Genomic DNA, 14,724 nt, shown 5'->3' on the forward strand with positions numbered 1-14,724 from the left:
CCACTCCTGGCTTCGTCTTTGTGACTTTGGTGACAGAGAATTGTGACCCTGAAGTGGCTCACTTTCCCACCTTTGTCCCCACTGTCCTTTCTGCCTGGAAGGCTGCGCTCACTCTGCCTCTCCTGTCACCTCACTAGCCCCAACTCATCTCTTAAGACTCTCTCAGTCATCTACTCCGAGGGTTTACAAGGCTTCTCCTGGCTGGTTGGGCACCCTCCACTTTGGGGCCCAGAATCCCTTGTGCCTTTGTCGGAGCACACACCTGACTGCCCTGAGCGTGTTCACCTGTCCGTGGGCTCGTACCACGAGCTGGTAACAGACAGTCTGGCCCATGAGAGTCAGGAAAGCTTTGTGAACAAACGTCTGGAAGCAGCCGACCTGGGTTTAAAGCCTGCTCTGTTTTTGGTTTGTTGTTGTTTTTTAGCTGTGTGACTTTGGGCAAGTTGTCTATTCTCTGTCAACTTTAGTTTCTTCAACTACATGATAGAAATAACAATAATCCCCACATCACAGGATTACTGGGAAAATTCAAGGCAGTGCATGTCACAGCCCTAAGCACCATGCCCCGCTTGTAGGGAGGGCTCCGGCATGTTAGCAGCTAATGCAACTAAAAAATATTTCTAAGACTGCCGGGGCAGGTCTCCAAAAATCAGAGCTAGCTCTGCTGTTCCGAGAAGAATGATGAAATCTCTTAGAAAATCGCAACCACAAATCTTCCTTAATGTTCAAGAAAGTGGGGGAGACGTGCTGAAAAACCCAGGCACGAACCATGATTGAGATTTTGAAGTGAAAATAGAGACGTTTAAGGGAAAACATGGATCTCCTTTGGGGGCAGATGAGGTTGAGAGACTGGAGGGACAGATGGCCAAAGGTAAAGGACAGAACTGTGGCGGTCGGTGGCAGCGGCGCGAGGTGGAGTTAGAGCCACGAGTGAGCGAGCTCCTGGGGAACAGAAGCCACCCCTCCGGGGCGGTCAGGTGCTCCTGGACTTGTCCAGACGGCTCTCGGAATTCGACTCCTCCTGAGAGCCTGGAACAAATGCTCCCAGGGAACCCAGGGTCCCGGTAGAAGGCAGCAAGGAGACATTTTCAGACGCCCTAATGCGTGTGTAGCGACCGGCGGAGCGGCGGCTGCCCAGAGTGGTTGCTACAGGGTTGGAGCGATTCCCAAGGAACGGGGGCAGGCGCGGGGGCAGGGCTCGGGTGTCCCCACCCTCATCCCCCTGTCGCCTCTCGAGGGAGCCGAGGCATTAGCGCGCTGGCCCGGGGGCCAAGAACCAGGCACTCTAGGCACGCCTCTGCCTCCCGGGTTCGGCCTCAGTCTCCTCCTCCGGGTAGTGGGTTTGCAGCGCGGCAGTTGGAAGAACTGCTCTTGCAGGCCCGCCCGAGCCCGCCCCTCGCCAGAACCTCCCCCAGGGTTCGGGCACAGCGGAGTCTCGCTCCCTGCCGCCGCCCTCGGGTCCCGGACGAGAAGGAACTGGCTGGCGGCCGCGGGCGGGGAGCAGGGCCCGGGACGCGCGCGGAGCTGGGCGCTGCGGGGCTCGGCGGCGGAGTTCCCCCGCGGGGGCGGCGCGTCGGGCGGGGACGGGGTCCGAGAGCCCCGGGCGCGGCGGGCGCGCCAGGAGGTCCGGCGGCGAGCGTGACCTCACGGGGAGGGGCCAGCGCGGCGGCCGGGGCGCGGAGCCGAGCGCCGAGAGCGCAGCGCCGGAGCGGAGCGGCCGGCAGCGCACGCCGCGGCCCCGATGGAGCGGTACAAAGGTGAGGGCGCGGGCCCGGGCGCGGCGCGCACACACGGCCCCGTCGGGCTGCACCGCGCGGGCGAGGAGGGCCGGGGCTGGCGGGCAGTACCGCTGGCGCTTCGTGTCCCGCCGGGACTCAGGTGAGCAGACCGGCGGCGTCCGGCCAGCCTGGACCTGGGCCGAAGACCCGGGCGACAGCGGCGCCCGGAGCCGGGCGAGTGGGCTCCTCGGTGGCGGCTGCGGCCGCGTCCCGGGCTCTCGGACCCTCCCGGGCGCGGAGGGCGGGGGTCGGCGTAGCGAGGCTTCCCACCTGTTAGGGGAGAGAGGGTGCACTTGGAGACCCACCTCTCAAGCCCCAGCCGCCCCGGAAAGATGCCGGGGCCGAGGCGGCCCGGAGTGAGTTCGGAACCGCGCCGCGTTGCTTGGGGGCAAAGGAGCAAATCGTTGGGCCGTCTGACCCGGGCGCCTGCCGGAGTGGAGGGGCTGCCCGCGGACCCCGGGAGAGAGCCTGAGCGGGAGGGTGTGCTTGGGCGGCGGGCTGGGCGCGCGGCTCCGCTCCCGCAGGGTCGGACTGCCCTAGTCCTCCGGCCGCTCCGGTAACCGTCTCTCTCCGAGCCCTTCGCTTTTCCATCCCCAGACGGGGGTCGGGCGAAGTCGGGGGCTGGGGGCGGAACGGGACGCCGGGCAGGTGGAGCGCGCGGAGGTGTCCGGGCCCGAGAGCTTAGCTCCGTGCGCTGCTGAGCAAGTTTTAGATTTGGCCGAGGGCTGGGATCTCGGCCAAACCCTGGTGGGCGGACCGGCCCGGCCCGGGTCGTGCCCGCAGCCCGGCTCCCGCTCGTGCTCGGAACCGCGGGGCCGGAGTCTAGAAGCCAAGGATTAAAGATCTTTTAAAAGAGAGTTTAAAGAGCTGCCCCTTAAGCGGGACGCTGCGGACGCCCCCTACCCCCTTTGCGTTTGGGAAAGTCTTGCACTTCCTTGCCCTAGACTCGTCCCTGCCAAACCTGCGAGAGGAAATACTGTTTCTATATTTATTTTCCCCTGGGAGAGGGTAATAAAGGAGAATGCTCAGATTCCCAAGGAATCTCATTCCCAGTGGTTTCTAATTTCTGAGACTGACTTAAAGGAACCTTCTGGGACCGGCTTGAGTTCCCTAAACTAGTGGTGTCTGTTGATTTTTCCCACAGCTTTTTCTCATCTGGGTCACCTGGTTACAGGTGAGGGTGAAAGATTTACATTCTAGGCAGCGCTTCATGCAAAAGGAAAGGGTCTTTGCCAAGGGCAGGGGAAGCCGACTGGGGGGACAGGGTTAAATGACTTGACAACCTTTGGTTTCTTTATGTGAACCGTCCCTGGAGCACCTCTCTCATTTTGAACCGGGTGGGTTTTTTTTTGTGCTTTGGTTTTTTTCGTCCCCGATTCTGCTGAGATCAGATCAGTTTTGTAATGGAATGACTGCGCCCTTATGTGGTCTCAGGGTCCTTGAGGAAGCCACAGCCCCTCGCTTTGTAAAATGGCAGTTTGCTACTCCCTCTCCCATTCTGCCGGCCCCTCTGCCCTTTGGGAGGGGCCCTCACAGGGAATTCAGGACTTGAGCTGGAAGCAGTGGCCTCTGAGGCCCCTCTTAACTCAGGGTGTGCCCTTTCTGAATTGGAAAGTGAGGGAGTGCTAGCTCAGGTTTGAAGGTCCAGGGTCCAAGTTGCTTTCTCAAGTCAGCATATTAATCCAAGTTAGGGCAAATTATAACATTTGGGGTCTTCCTTCTAAATGCCCATTACTATCAGAAGCTTTTTGTATTAATTGCTTTTGACTTGGCCCTTGACCTGAGAAAGTCTTCTTAGTTATCTTTTTCTCTTAGGAGTTTAAAATCCTCCCACCCCTGAATATCAGGGGATTTTTGCCAACTGAAGGAAACTTAGTTTCCATTTCAGAGTGTTTATGTTTTTGCTAACACATGTATCTGCCTCATCATTTTGCAGTAAATCAAAGTGATAAGTGGATACATTTGAGAATTATCTGGATTGCAGAAGCTGATCCAATTCATCTTTTCCTGTTGGACTGTACAGGGGTCTTCAGGACTCACCAGTGAATGCTAATGTTAAACTACACTTCTCAGCTGAGGAATTTAGGGATTCTCCACCCCAGGAACCTAGAAGTCCCCATTCTTTTGAGAAGCTGGTGACTTGTGTTTTGAACTCTCATTGAATTGAAAAGTTGGTTTGTGCAAAATGAAGCATGTGGGCCCAGTCTTAGATTAATCAGGGCAACTCTAACTGGCATCCGTAGTCTTCTCTTGCTCATCCGAGATCGAAGGTGTCTTTGTTTTTAAGGTAAGATGAAATGATTATGCAACGACTAGGTATCTTTTTAACAAAGTAAAACAGAAAAGCAAGATTTACCTGGGCTTTTAGAACATAAAAAAATTATAAAAAATTCTCATTTGTGACACTTTCAAATTTTGTTACTGAAATGCCCCATTCTGTGTTTGTAAATACCCAATTTTGAGCTCTCCCAAATAGGTAGAATGCCTCATTGTTGTGTCCAGATTCTCAAAATGTTTTTCTTTTTAATTTGTAAGTCTTATAAAGCAGTTGATGCAGGAGAAATTGTCTTCCATGTTCTGCAGCCTGTGTTAGACATCGTGTATCCGCCCATACTAGCCTGTCAGTTTTAGACTCAGAGCTGATTTTCCGTTGTTTTGTAGGATGTAAAGAGAGTGGTTGGAATATCACCCTCTGTCTAACGTAGAAACCTTTCCAGACTTTTCCCTCATCCCATCGACGTCATTCTGTTAGATCGCCATGGCTCTCAAGCAAAAGCAAGGGGTAGGGGGTGATGAGAAGAGTATGGAGGGGTGTCTTCCCAGAGAGATGGAGCTTTTATAAGCGCTCTCATAAAAAGTGATGGCAGAGTCGCTGTTTCTTGTACGTGAGTCTCTTTGGTGTTGCGTAAGCAGTGGCAGCATCTACAGGGTCCCTTGAAAAGGTTCCCATCCTTGGATGCTTACATATTTATGACTCTCATAAGAGCACCCTTGAATCACCGTGCCCATTGGCTGAACTCACACCATGTGGTCGAGGATTCTGGTCCTACTGCTCTTCCAGCTGGTGAGTGTGTCCAGGGCCAAATGTGACTGACCTACTATCTGTGGATTGCGCTTGGAACGTCCCCGCGGAAGCTTCCTGAATTTGCATCACACTTGGATCTGAGCAGTCATGGTTGAGCTATTCGCTTTAATGTGGATTACAGTAATTGGTTGAAGGTGTCATCGTTCTTTCTCTGTTTTGTTTGTTTGCTTCTGAGTCAGATCACCCCATTCCCAGGAGAGGGCACTTTGTTCTAAGGTACTGCAAGGTAGAGATGAGCTGGGGAGGTCAAGCCTGTAAAAATACTTGAAAGCCTAAACAGGGAATGCTGCGGTCTGCAGTCAGGGAAGGTCTGAAAAAGAAAAACCAACTAAGAGACGGGCGGATTGATACTATTCATTTCAGAGGAATCCTCTGGATCTCGTGTGTTCCATGCTTAGGAGCGCAGGTTTTTTCCCTGTTGAAACCGTACCTCAGGCAGTGGTTCTTAACCTCAGCCACATCTGGGAACCATCAGGGGACTTGAAAACCAACAAGGATACGTAGGCCCCACTCAAGACCTTCAGATTCAGTTGGGCTAGGGGTGCGGCTGAGGCATTCAGGTGTTCCGAAGTGCAGCCAAAATTGAGAATCCCTGAAAAGAAGATACGCGGTTACATACGCACCTTCACCTGGACAATTAAGCAGGGAGTGAGACTGATACCCCGTCCATAGTCCCCTGATGTGCTTTAACCAAATCTGTGGTACCTGCAGGAATCGAATGTGAGCCCCCGAAGCTATCCTAGGCTCTCCAGGCTGTGGGAAGACTGCTTCCAAGCCATCTCCAAAGGGATGCTGCGAGGTCCTGAACTCAGGGTTTGCTCCTGGTTGTACTTGACCCCGAGCCCTTCTGACTCTGAAGCTCTTTGTGTGGGAGGCCTTGATGTGTTGGCAGTGGAACGGTCTGAAACAGGAATACCGAAGGGTCCCCTTTGGTGCTGAAGGGCCAGGCCGGGTGGCGGCGGGCTTTCCGCTGTGGGCCCTTCCCCTCTGCTGCAGGGGCTGGAGCTCTGGGAACTGGGCTGGGGCCAAGCACAATTAAAGGGCCAGGAGGGGCCAACAAGCTTCAAAGCTTAGGAGGCTCTGCCAGTTTTCTTGCCAATCCCTTTAATGATGGGAAATGTTTCTCTAAAGACTTCTGTCATTCAGAGAAGGGCGACTTTCCCCCAGCTGAGGGAGGCTGGCCCGTCTGCCCAGGCCTGGGCCAAAGCAGGGAGCGGACAGTCATGGCGCGATGAAGAAAGCAGTGGCTTGGGAACGGGGAGACCCATGCGTTCGGTTTCCTTGGACAAGTCACCGAGCTCTCCAGGCCTCAGTTTCCCCGTCTGGAAAACAGCCTCCAGTGTTGGTCTATCCTGACTTTCCAAGCACTCTTGGTCGCTGAGGCATCTTTGGAGGAGGATGTGTCTTGAGGAGAGGGAAACGAGGGAGGGAATGTGGAGAGCCCAACAAAGGTCAGTTTAGGGTTGCGATTCTTATAAATAAAATCAATTTCCTGGCGAGAGCCAAGAGCAGCAGACAGTGGGAAAGAGACTGCCACTGGCCATGTGAGGAATTTGTTTCTCAAGGACTTTTGTGTGAACGCTTCTCTAAAGATCGCTAGTGAAGGCCAGAGCCACCCTCCGAAACACAGGATCATTCACTCCCATTTGACAGACAGGTCCACTGAGGTCTGAAGAGACGAAGCAGCAACTCGAAGTCAAACAGGATGTGATATCCCTGAGAACTGAGTTTCTAAAGGGTAGAATTCCTGTTCTACCAACAGCAAGGGTTGATTTAGAAGGAAGTACTCAAAGCAATTTCAGACCACTTCCTTCTCTGTGCCCCTTTAGCCAGGAAGGGACTAGCTGCTCAGTGAAACTCTCTTCAGTCTTCAGGACCTAGTCCACATGCCTCCTCTTCCATGAAGCCTCCCCTGCTTCCCTCTGTGTTCCTGCACTACTTGACGTACAAGCTCATCCACGCCTGGTACGTCATAGGTACTCAGCAGGAATACCTGTGGCATTAGCGTCACGTTCTTACGTGTCTGTTTCCTGTTACAGTGAATGCCTTCAAGACCAGAATCTTGTCTTTCTCCTCCCGGCATCCCTCCCCCTCAGCCCCTGGTGCACTGCCAGCACCTTGGTCCCCGGGACAGAGTTGGGGCCTGAGTGAGTGAATGATTCCAGGCAACGGGAGCACATACTCTCTGATGCCCTGGCCCTCGAGAGCAGACCTGGTTCTCAAAGGGAAATGAAGTAAAATCTCAAAGCTACATCGCATGGGTGGAGACGGAAGCCCACAGTGGTGGCCCTTGGCTTTCCCGACTTGAGCCTTATTTCTGTCTGTTCCAGCACAGGGGTGTTGCTGTCTGGTGGTACAGAGAAGGATCCTGCAGGTTTCTGCCTGTGAGTATGAGCCTGCCTGTGCTCTCTGCAGCAGCCCACGTGGCCTCCAGGGCTCCCGAGGGCGCAGACCTGGCTCTGCCCAAGCTCTGGACCGATGGCTGGGGGAATCTCGTGGAGCTGGGCGCTGGCCTGGGCACTCTGGGGCTCGGGGTTCTAATCTGGCCTTTGCCACTAACTCGCTGTGCGACCTTGGGCAAGTCACTTAATCTCTCTGGGCCTTGTTTCCTCATCTGTACAAGTGAGGATAATGATTACTAACCTGCCTCACAGGCTGCTTGGTGGAATACATGGTCAGGGCTACTGGTAAATACTTTGAGAAGGGACAGTGTTAAATTAATCCAGGGGAGCAGCTAGCCTGAGGCCTCTAGGACGTGGGTGTGACCCCACCAGTCCCCGTCTTCTTGTGTGTATATTGGGGGGGGGGTCCTCCATTAACTTGGGCACCCACTATGCCCATCACATGCTTTTCCAAGCTTTGGGGAGCTCTGAGTTGGGGATGCTCAGCCTGTTCCCGGGTAAACTAGCCTCTCCGAGAGAGCTGGGAAGGAGGTGGGCACAGACTTGCTCATTCTCAAGCCTTATATCACGGCCTTGCCCAACTTTTCTCTGATGTCTCGGTAAGTTTATATAGGAGAAACCCTTAAATTCTAACAACTCCAAGCTGTTTATACTCATTTTCTATTTCTTGGCTCGCACCTTCTCCTTAGTCTCCAAATGAGAAACCCCAGCAGGAGGGAGGAGCCAGGAGAATGTACAGAATGCATAGAAACGTAGGAACCCGCATTACCCTGAACTGGAGCAAAAGCAGAACGAGCCCAGAGCACCTTCATGTCCCATGTCTCCGTGCGAGTCCCATACCACGGAGCCTGGGGTCGGTGCTGACACCAACGGGAGCCCTGCCCTGCTGTTTTCTCAACACGCCCCTGAATGCTCTTCTCACTTCCTTGAGCCCCTTCCCGGGGACTTCTGCAGGCCTGTTGGAGAGGGAGCTCTGTGCAGGGGCTCAGCCCCAGCACATTGGCCTTCTGCCTGCCACGAAACCCAGGGACGACAGTCAGCTGTTAGCTCAGAGTAAGCATCCTGCCGCTCACAGAGGCATCTGAGCGGGACAGATGGGCAGCCCTGCCCTCGGAGGTGGCTGTCCCAAGGAGAGTGACCAACCATCCTGGTTTGTCTGGGACTTTCCTGGTTTTGCCCCTGAAAGCCCCAAGTCCCAGGAAATCCCGTAGTTCTGGGTGGATGGAGATGGGAGGTCACCCTGTTCCCAGGCCTCTGCTTTATTAAAAGGCCTGAAATCAAGAATTTGGTTCCCCCATAGCAAAGATGAGCTAGAGCCAGTCATTTCCTGTCCTTGGCAAGAAAGTAAGAGTCCCAAGCCTAAAAACCAACAGTTTGTACCTAAAAATCATCCCCATGTGCTAAGTGAAAGAAACCAGGCCCCAAAATCTTCCACACCGTATGATTCCATTTACGCGACTTTCTGGAAAAGGCAAAATTAGAGGGAAAGAAAACCAGTCCGTCGTTGCCAGGGCTGAGGGAAGGGGTTGACCACAAAGGGGTATGTGGGAAGTTTTGGGAATGATAGAAATCTTTGTGGCTCAGATCTTAATTGTGCCAGTGGTTCCACAGTTCCAGGTGTTTGTGAAAACTCCGAAGTATGTAGTGAGCAGGCATTTTCCCCCCCTGTGTGTAAATTATACCTCCAGGACGCTGACTTGAACACAAACCCTCATAGGGCGCCTGGGTGGCTCCGTTGGTTCAGTGTCTGACTCTTGATTTCAGCTCAAGTTGTGATCTCAGAATTCTGGGATCAAGTCCTCGAGGATCTGGGATCCTCGTCGGGCTCCTTGCTCAGTGGGGAGTCTGCTTGTCCCTCTCCCTCTGCTCCCCCCCCCACATATGCACATGTTCTCTCTCTCTCTCTCTCAAATACACAAAAACTGAAAACAAACCTTAGCAGTTTGGGGTGCCGTCATGAAATGAAGGCCCCATTGAGGGTCCCATTGGCCGTCACAGGTTGTGAATAGAATCCGAGGTCTCCGTGTTCTCCCGTCTGCAGCAACCTGGAGGTACAACAGAGGGAGTGAAGAATTTTGGTAGAAAGCAAAAAGATTGACTGCTTGACCACATCCTAAATGCAAGAGACTTTTCCATTAGACACAAACAGTGTGAGGGGGGAAGCTCTCCCTCTAGAGAGAAGGAAAAACCATTCTTCTGAAACTCAGGCAGCGGATGAGCCCAGGAGGGTGAGGAATAGCATTAGCTGCGGGCTCCCACCCTGGGAACTCGCTTCTCCACACATGGATCTAATGTATTGAATCTGGCAGCCTTCCTGCGAGTCTTTCCCCCCCACCCCCACCAATAAAGCTGTTGAATTGGAATTGAGTACCCAAGTCTGCACCATAATTACTTCCTGGCTGACTTTTTCTTTTTGGAAGTCCTGCTTGTCTGTGCTAGCTAGGAGTGATTTTGAGGCAAGGAGAACCTGTGATTTAGCAAAATAACGCACCTAGTTCCATATGACGTGAGGGATCAGACCTCCTGGTTCCAGACAGGGCAAGTCTCCTAGCCAAGGGCCGCACCTCCAGCCCTTGCCGCACCAGTGCAAGAGATGGGATGTGGAATTGCACGAGAATGGAAGAGTATCACTCTGGTGGTCCTAATGGAAGCTGAAAATCTTGGTGGTTTCCGTTTTTTGTTTGCTTGTTTGTTTAATCAAAACCTGTGTTGAATTGGCTTGTTCCTCGGGCAGACTGCGTCTGGATCTAGGATCTGGGGAGCTGAACCTGTGTCTTCCCATCTTCCTTAAATACAGTGTGTTGAAAGTCTGTAGAACTTCCACCCACGAGGACAGGCTGGGCCTAGATCACGTTCAACCCTGAATTACACAGGAGCATTTCCCGCGTGCAAGTCTTTGTACGAGTCTTTCTAAGCCACCGGTCCCACACAAAGGCAGGTCTGTTTCACCTGTGTTTAGGGCATTCAGGAGGCCTTGCTGGGGCAGTCCTTAGTTCTCATTGTCTCGACTTTGTTGGGGGGCCCTGAAGGGGGAGGGAAAGAGGTAGGAAATATGTTTTGTCCGTATTTGAAGTGAGACACCCCTGATGCAGGGGCAGGCCTAGCTTATCGTGGGTCCGCCTCGGAAAGGCCAGGTTTGGGGCAGCTCAAGAGTCCACCGCTAGTTCAAGTACAAGAATGGGACGGCTTCGGGGAGAAGCTGGGAACGCCTGGGTGGGAAATTCCAGACACTTCCTTACCTGGCCCGCAGATATTGCCGCCGTCTCCCCAGGGCCACCCGGCACACATGCCCGCGTCCTTTCAGGTTGTGGGGTGACCTGAGCCCCCCTGGTAGGCCAGCAAGTGGGGATCCTGCCATTTCCTTCCATCCTCCACCCTCTCTTTTTTCTCCCCCAGTTTTTACACAACAGGATTTATTCATGTTGACTGTATTCAAGTCCCCAGATGGGGGGAGAAAAAGAGATTGTGTTGAATGAGCTTATTGTTTGAGATTTCACTGACTTCTTTTATTTAATACCCACAGTTCTGGAACATATTGAGCTGATGTACGAAAATTCAGATGTGGTCCTTTTGGAAGGAACTCTGCTGGGGTGCTTGGTACCCCTGCTGTCGGGGCTGGGACCTGTTGGGTGGTGAGTTTGCTGGGACACCTCTTCATCTGTGTGGTCTTGGGTCCTCAAGGGATGGACATTCTCAGCCGCAGTCCCAGGCTCCCTGGGAGCTTGAGATGCTCGCCGCCCTGCCGCCCTCTGTGCTCTCTGGCCTTTGGCGGCCTCCCGTCTAGCACAAATGGAAGGAAGTAAAGGCTGGTGACGTGGCGATCTTGGGCTGAAGTGGCGAGTGGCAAACAGCCTCACACACCTGCTCGAACGCCCAGTGCAGCGCGGCTGGTCCACGATGGCCGTGGTAGAGATGGATCGGGTGCCTTTGAGCGTGTTGTAGGGATGGGGTCCCCGCAGTTGGTATTGCCGGAACGGGGGCTGAGCGTCGGGGTGTATGACGGTCTAGCACCGTCGTCTACGCGGCTGAACAGAGCTGTTCTGTCACAGCTCCTGGTGTCCGGAGCTCTCGGGATTTCCCGAGAGAACAAGCCACTGCGGGTACTTGAGCTGGGGGGAGGCTCGTGTCCTGCCGGGCTCAGTGGAAGCCCATCTCTGCTTCAAGTCCGTAGCATCGCAGAGGCCCTGGAAGTTCGTCTGTGGCGGAGTGAGTTGGGCTCATGACAGAACCATCACAGGCAAGAGTGAGGGTGAGGTGCTCCAGGCCCCCTCTTGGGTGCCACACACGGGCTCACTCCTGCTTCTGGGCAGGCTGCGTCCTCCCTCTCTCTCTGCCCCTCCCTCCCTGCTCTCCTTTCATTCCCTCATTCTCCCCTCTTGACTTTCGGCCACTTTCTCTCTTTTTTTCTCCTGCCATATCCGTAGTTCAGGTCTCCTGAGTCTTGAGTTTAGAAAAGGGATTCTCCCTGAGAACCTGAGGCCAGAAAGACCCAGAAAGAGTGAGCTCCCCCCCCTTGACCCCACGTCGCTAGTACTGTCGGGCTCTCATTTCTAGTAGCCATGGCTAGAATCCTAGGCTTCCCCAGGGGGAGCTGATGACCTCAGAGCTGGGGTGGGGAAAGTGGGGCTTGCTCTCCGCCAAAGAGCATCTCATTCCCTCCTGGCAGAGGCGGCCAGAGTGAAGCTCTGTTCAGCACAGCCCCTGGTGTTTCCTCAGGCCCTAGAAAGTTTTGTTCCATATGGCCTGATGCAAAGAAGGCCGCCTTCTCCAAGTCTCGTGGTCCACGACCTTCGTTCACCCTGGGCCCTTGCTGGCCATCCCACCTGGCCCAGTGCAGGTTAGTGTCACAGTGACTCGGATTCCCAGGAAAGAGCATTCTTAGCATCCCTATGTGGGTCCTTAAACAGCCCTGGGACCTGCTAACCTCCGAGGGGTGCCCCCCCCCCCAAGCTCCCTGGCAGTGAGCATCAGAGGAGGGCCTGGCATCCACACAGGGGAGCATGAGAACATTGCCGCAGTTTGGGTAAAAGTTCCAAACATGAAGGCTTAACACTGACTAAAATAATTTTTTCCCATTGACCTCCTGGCTTCTCAGTGGGCAGGCGTCCATCTCCCGCCCATCTGCTGTTGGTTTGGTGTGTGTCATCGTAAACAGTTCGGGCTGGGAGCAAACCTCCAAGGGTTATGGGATCCAGGTGTCGCTGCCGGCTCGCCATGCACTGGTTCCCTCGAGAGTGGGGAAGGCCATTTTGTTCTCGGAGAGTTTAGTCCGCTGCTTTGGAGATCAGATCCTTCGGAAGTGCGACTTCCCCCCATGTGCTCAGCCTCCACCTCTCTGCTCAGACTGAAAGAGGCTTTGGGACTCCAGTTCCCTGGTGCATCTCTCAGTGTGTGGGTTTTGGCTTCTATGACCCCAAAGGGAGGGCCGCTGTGCGCCCAGGTTTGCAGGGAGGCCCACGGAAATTGTTGACTAAGAGCTCACCAGCCTCCCACACACTGTGTGTGTGAGAATCAGGGCGGGAGTGTGCGCTCAGGTCACTGTCATCCTTGGTTCTCCAGCTCGGCCGGACTCCTGAGGCCCCCATGGCAGCTGACAGGCGGGGGGCCTCTCATCCTAAGCAGGGGGGGGCCTCTAGAGTGTGGAGATGGCTTTGGGCACTTGATGATCTCCCTGTCTGCAGCGACAGAGTTGGGAGTCCTCTCAGAGCAACAGTGGGCTCAGGGACTGTGTTCCAAAGCACCTTTGGTGGGTTGGAGGGATGTAGGGGACCCCGATCTGGGGGTCTGGCTTCCTCCCCTCCTGGCATTCTTGCAGCCCTAAACCTATGTAGCTGGTAGGGCCGTGGTGATGGGGGAAGAAGCTGATAAGTGCCTTCTCTTTGCAAACATCAGACGTGAGTGGGACGTGTGTGTATGTGTGTACACTCGTGTCAGGGGAGAGAGGTGTCAAGTGACAATCAGCCCCATTTTCTTGAAATTTCCTAAAGCTATTAATGCCCTCCAAGGGTAAGATTGCTGTCTAACAACAAGATTTATTTTTCTGCCCTGGGGAGGCTGAGGCAGCTGGGAGAGAGAAAGTAAGAGTGCCAAGAGACTGTTCTTTTGGGGTGGAGTGACTTCCAGGCTCCAAGCTTATTTGTCAAGGCTCACTCAGCCTTGACACCTTGACCCCCCTGAAGCCTCTAACCCCTCACTGCACCTCGCACAGCCCTTCTCTGTGCTTTCATACTTGGCTGCCGTGTGTTCGTGCATATAGAGTCCTTCCCTGGCTGGAAAAAATAAGGGCAGTCACATAGCTTGTAACAAAATATTCCCTACAAATGGCTTTTTTTCCCCTTAAAACATTTACCATCATCGAGTGTGAAAATGGTTTAGATTCAAGAGGAAACAGCTGGCTGGCAGAGATCCTGGTGGGGTCTTGGGTAAGATTCCGCTGTGTCACTAATGACTTTATTCGGTACATTTCCGGCACAAGCACACTTGGCAGTTGGGGAAGTTTGTGGCTGAGAACTTTCATCAAGGCAGAGAGCGGCAGCAGGAACAGATTCTAACTGAGGCCAGGAAGGGAAGGCCTCGTGTCTTTCAGGACAACCCAGACCTGTCTGGTGGATGTCTCAAATCTGCCTTGGTAGTTTAACTCAGATGCTCACAAACCCTTTTCTTTCTAGAATATTCTGTCTCTGGGTTTCTCTGAGATTTCAGTGCATTGCCACTGTAGCTACGGTGAGCCCAGATTTCTTTCTTTTTTTTTTAAAATAATCTTTTTTTTTTTTTAAAGATTTTATTTATTTATGTGACAGAGAGACAGCCAGCGAGAGAGGGAACACAGCAGGGGAGAGGGAGAGGAAGAAGCAGGCTCCCAGCAGAGGAGCCTGATGTGGGACTCGATCCCGGAAGGCCAGGATCACGCCCTGAGCCGAAGGCAGACGCTTAACGACTGCGCTACGCAGGAGCCCCTGAGCCCAGATTTCTTAAGGCCCCTGAACCAGGTCCTCTTCTCTGGGTGCGTGTGGTGTCTAAGGCACCTTGCCAGTAGCTGGGGGGGGGGGGGGGGTGCTATCTATCCTCTATTGCCCTGGAGAAAAATCTGAGCTCCTTCTGTGCGTGGCTGTTTCCTGTTTATTGTAGCCTCGGTGGCCATTCCTCACTTTGCTGTATGTCCCGGCTGTACTGGATTCCTTGTGGTTTTGCAAACTGGGCTTGTGCATATGTGCCGTTCGATTGGCCTGGATGTCCTCTCCTCGGGGCTGCCTGCCAAGCTTATCAAGGCTGACTCAGCCTGGACCCCCTGAAGCTTTTAACCCCTCACTGCACCTAGCACAACCCCTCCATAGCCGTTGTCATTGCGTCCACGTTAGAGTTGATGGAAAGTCTATATTCCCAGGAGGCTGTAAACTCTGTAAGGGTCAAAGCCATTATTCCTCTTTGTGTCCACAGCACGTAACCCCATGGGTAGTGT

At 53.9% G+C, this 14,724-nt stretch overlaps 1 protein-coding gene across 5 annotated transcripts in view; it reads left to right on the plus strand.

The window, feature by feature from the left end:
• The first annotated feature begins 1,687 nt into the window (after positions 1 to 1,687).
• AFAP1L2 (actin filament associated protein 1 like 2) overlaps positions 1,688 to 14,724 on the plus strand; it is a 94,497-nt gene continuing 81,460 nt past the window's right edge. For 4 of the 5 annotated variants that reach the window (XM_040624529.1, XM_040624531.1, XM_040624530.1 and 1 more), the window contains exon 1: positions 1,688 to 1,757. In XM_040624529.1, coding sequence (XP_040480463.1) covers positions 1,742 to 1,757 — 16 coding nt within the window. In that variant the 5' untranslated portion in view covers positions 1,688 to 1,741. Of the gene's footprint in view, positions 1,758 to 7,197; positions 7,248 to 14,724 lie in introns of those variants that run through there. The other variant, XM_008686732.2, reaches the window with a different exon arrangement.

This window comes from Ursus maritimus, unplaced genomic scaffold (assembly GCF_017311325.1).
Source record: "Ursus maritimus isolate PB19 unplaced genomic scaffold, ASM1731132v1 scaffold_7, whole genome shotgun sequence".
Classification (NCBI taxonomy): domain Eukaryota; kingdom Metazoa; phylum Chordata; class Mammalia; order Carnivora; family Ursidae; genus Ursus; species Ursus maritimus.